This window comes from Tupaia chinensis, unplaced genomic scaffold, assembly GCF_000334495.1.
Source record: "Tupaia chinensis unplaced genomic scaffold, TupChi_1.0 Scaffold148210_1, whole genome shotgun sequence".
Lineage (NCBI taxonomy): Eukaryota > Metazoa > Chordata > Mammalia > Scandentia > Tupaiidae > Tupaia > Tupaia belangeri.
The window spans coordinates 519,212-523,549 of record NW_006208060.1 but is presented as its reverse complement, the minus strand read 5'-3'; the positions used below and the strand labels follow the sequence as shown (position 1 = coordinate 523,549).

The following is a 4,338-nucleotide window of genomic DNA, read 5'->3' as shown; positions in this document are numbered from 1 at the left end:
CTGCCGGTCCCCCTGACCCCTGGCCCCACGTGCCTGCGCCGCCGTCTGACCCGTGCCCCGCTGCCCACCGCAGTTCCGCTCGCTGTCCATGGTGTCCGAGTGCCTGTTCTCGCTCATCAACGGGGACGACATGTTCGTGACGTTCGCGGCCATGCAGGCGCAGCAGGGCCGCAGCGGCCTGGTCTGGCTGTTCTCGCAGCTGTACCTGTACTCCTTCATCAGCCTGTTCATCTACATGGTGCTCAGCCTCTTCATCGCGCTCATCACCGGTGCCTACGACACCATCAAGGTACCGGCCCCCGGCCGGGGTGACCCGTGGAGAGCGTACGGGAGGCTTCGCAAGGCCAGAACGAGGCGGCTTGGAAGTGGGGGGTTGCCCTGACGGCTCTGCCCCGAGGCCCCGAGGCTGCGTTTTGCAATGGGGAAACCAGGTCACGGGCTTTCGGCAATTGGCCCAGGGTCAGCCGTAAGCGTGGAGCGAGCTCACTCGAGGGCTCTGGTTCCGGAAGCCATGCTGTCAACCCCTCTGTCCAGTGGGGCAGCCGGGAATGGTGGTGGTCCTACAGGCCGTGCGCACCAGGGGACAGGAAGGAGACAGCAGGCTGCAGGGGCGGCAGTGGGCAGGAGTGTTCCAGCACACACGTCCAAGCCGGAGCACGGGCCAGGCCCTGCTGGGCGCTGAGGGCAGACAGTGAGGCGTTCGCGGTCCATCCAAGGCCTCTCGGTGAGACGGACGAGGGATGCCGAGGATTGACTGGACTGGCAAGAGCTCCAAGATCAGTGTGGAAGGTTCCGGGGGCCCCCCGCCATAGGACCACAAAAGCTTCTAGAATGTTCTCTGCAGTAATCTCTAGCTATATGCAACCATTTAAATTTTTGTTTTTATTTATTTAATTAGTTGTCAGAGGGTGTGTGTGCTCCCCAGAGAGGGAGATGGAGAAAGCACCCTCTCCCTAAAATGGACGTGGTCACACCACAGTCCCTCCTTCATTTTTCCATCCTGTCGGGGTTTCGCACATGCATGCACACGGCACCCGGCGTGTTTTTCAAGCCTCTGGAGCCAGGATTTGAACCATGGTTGGCTATGTGGAATCCAGCTCCCTTAACCTTTTTTTGGTGGGGGGAGAGGTTTTTGCTATAGGGTGCGTGTGCTCACACAGAGAGAGACAGAGAGACAGAAAGCGAGAAATCACCCCCTGGGGGGATGGCCACGCCGCAATCTCTTCTCCTCCATTCTCCTCATGGGATCTTGGGCACGCACGCACGCACATGTGCCCGGCATGAGTTTAAGCCACCAGGTCGGGAATCGAACTGCAGTCAACTACACGGGAGTCCAGCAACATAGCCATTATGCCAACTGCTGGTCCCAAGCTCCCTTAGCCATTAGGCCACGTGGCAGGCCCTACGTTTTTACTCTAACTAAAATGAAATCCAGTTCCAATTTCAGTTCCTCACTCGCACTGTCCGCTTATCCAGTGTCCCAAAGTCAGCATGTACGAGTTGGGTAGCGTGATCAGGTCGCTGTGGGACATTTTCCTGGCAGAGTTCTAGATCAAAGATGGGAGTACAGGGGCCAGCAGGTGGCATGGTGGTTAAAGGCGTTGGATTCCCACATGGCCAACCGTGGTTCAAGTCCCAGACCTGGCGGCTTGCTTTCTCCTTTTCTCTCTCCCTCTCTCTCTCTGGTCAAATTAAAAAATAATAACAAATGGAAATAAATAATTCTAAAAATAAATAAGTAAAAATGGGAGTACAGCCCAGGAAGGAGCAGCCAAAACAAAGGTCCAGGAGCTTGAAAGGACAGGGAGAAAAGGTGGGGGTCCCACGAGTCAGGAGGGAGGGCGAGCTGGGGTCCTGACATGTCCTGTGTGGGCCACATGCATGCACCCCGGCCCTGGAGGCCAGGGCAGGTTGCTTTTGGAGAGATTTTTGCTATAGGGTGTGTGTGCTTGCCAGAGACAGAAAGTGAGAAATCACCCCCCAGGGGGGATGGCCACACGGCAGTCCCTTCTCCATTCTTCCCTTGGGATCTTAAGCACGCACGCACATGTGCCCGGCGTTGAATTTTAAGCCCCAGGTCCAGGACTCGAACCACGGTGGACTACATGGGAGTCCAGCAGCATAACCACTATGCCATCTGTGGTCCCACCACAGGCATCAGCCGTGGGTGTCCGATCTCTAGGTGCTGGGCTGCAGGGCTGGCAGCAGGTGACAGAGATGCTGCGTGTGTCTGCGTTCAGGTCTCAGGCACAGCAAGTGCAAAGGGCCGGGGGAGGGAGCCCCTCTGGCTATCCAAGGAGCAGAGAGACCTTGGCTAGAGGGCAAGGCGGGCCTCCTTCCAAGGGCCTTGGAGGTCGGGGCCACTTCCTGCTGGACAGCCAGCATCTCTCCCCAGCACCCAGACGGTGCCGGCGCGGAGAAGAGCGAGCTTCAGGCCTATATTGCGCAGTGCCAGGATAGCCCCACTTCCGGCAAGTTCCGTCGCGGGAGCGGCTCAGCCTGCAGCCTTCTCTGCTGCTGTAGCAGGTTCGAGTCCCTGGTCCGTTCGGGTTGGTGATTAGGGATGGGGTTAGTGGAGCATGCCAGAAAGAGCTGATTCCCCTCCTCCCTGCGCCCCTTCCCCAGGGACACCTCCGAGGAGCCTTCGCTGCTGGTGAATTGACCACAGTTGCCTCGGAACTCAGCCTACGGACTAAGGGGACACCCCCTACTTATTTATTTTTAGGGTTTGCTTTTAAGGACCGGTTTCCTGCGGTGCCCGGAGGGCCCAGGCCAATCGGGTCGGACATTGGGGCGGGGTGGGTGTGAAATAAACGGGAAAATACACAACTTGTTCTCATTCCTAGAAAAAGGGACGGGCTTTGCGCTGATAGGTTGGCGGCCCCTTTAAGGCGCCGCCACACTCGGCATGGCTGGCTCCCGGCGACCTTCCAAACATGGCGGGGGGCGGGGCTACCACGTGCCCTGCGGCGAATAATTTAAAGGGGCCGCGCCCGCGGCGCCGGGCGGAACGCTAGCGGCTTTGGCGCAGAGCGCGGACCCCAGCTGCGGCCCCTGGGTGAGTCCGGGTTTCATTTGACCGCGCAGAGTCGTCTCTGGGAATCATTAGCGAGCCTCGACTTTTCCAAGATCTGTCCTCCGCCAGTTCTTAGTAGCTCCCGGTTTTCTGATGCTCGCATCCCCTCGGTTCCCGACAGGTGTTTCCACAACGGTAGCCAGGTGGCCCCGGGGGGTCAGAAGGGTCGTTACCCAAGACTTCTCCAGGCAACGTTTTAAGAGCCCAGCGGTCCCCCCGAATTAACAATATTGTGGCAGCTCCGGAAGCATCTTCGGCTTCCCAGAAAAGTCCCAGCGATATTCCAGCGTTATTTCGTATTTTAGGAGCCCGGACGCCCTCGAATGGCTCACCCTGTTCCCCTCCACCCAGTGGTAGTCCTGGATTCCTCGGAATCTCGCAGTAACCCCCAGTAATTCCAGCGTCCGTGGTTACGCCGCCCAGCCATGGCGCCGGCACCGTCTGAGATCCCCTAACCTCACCATTACGTGATAGGAAGTCCCTGGCACCTCGAGTGCCCCAGGACCACCCTATGGGAGCCCCCAGCAGCCCCCGCGTGCCCTAACTCCGGGGTCTTCCAGAGGGCAGGACTGCCCGGGAGTCCAGTGTCCCCGCGCCTCCGTGGCTTGCAGGTCCGTTTTCCTGGGGTGGGGCATCTAGTTCTCGCAGAGGGTAAGGGGAACGTGGTCTAGGGGTCGCTTGATCAAGAATGATCAATTCCGCAGAGGGCAGAGGCCGGGAAGGCCACCAGCCGGAGGAAGCCGTGCCTTCGGGGGACCCGCCCGCACACTGTTGACAGTGGGTGCCGGGACCGCTACCCTTTGCCCCGGGTGGGGTTGGACGGGCGGGGCGTAGACTAGGTCCCGTGCGTAGGCGACAGGAGCCTGGTGGGGAACCGGGATCCTTTCACCCTCTGGCCTGGGCTGGGAAGTCAGCTTGTTCCATCCCTCCGCCCCTTCTCCGCCTGTAGCCCCCGGCGGGTAGAGGCTCCTCCCAGGCCACAGGTAGCCAGGGGGCGGGGTTTGCGACAGGGGAGGAGCGAGCCCGGATCGACGACGTGCACGAGTTCCTCTGCTCCTCGATCCCTAGGACTCCGGGCTGTCAGACCTGCCGCCCAGCAACGATGGAGGCCCCACTGCAAACAGGAATGGTAAGGGTCTGGGGTGTTGCTGCGCGGCGAGGACTACAACTCCCAGAGTGCTCAGCGCGCGTTTTCAGGGTATCGCGAGATCTAGCCTGCGTCTGTTCCGGCGAAACTACGTTTCCCGGCGTGCACTGTGGGC

At 59.8% G+C, this 4,338-nt stretch overlaps 1 protein-coding gene across 1 annotated transcript in view; it reads left to right on the top strand.

Annotated features, from left to right (window-relative positions):
- MCOLN1 (mucolipin TRP cation channel 1) overlaps window positions 1-2,826 on the top strand; it is a gene marked incomplete at its 5' end in the record, with an annotated part of 13,287 nt that extends 10,461 nt beyond the window's left edge. The window contains 3 exon segments of the mRNA XM_014584923.1: window positions 74-289; window positions 2,396-2,526; window positions 2,626-2,826. Of these exon segments, the coding sequence (XP_014440409.1) occupies window positions 74-289; window positions 2,396-2,526; window positions 2,626-2,662 (384 nt within the window).
- Window positions 2,827-4,338: the final 1,512 nt, after the last annotated feature.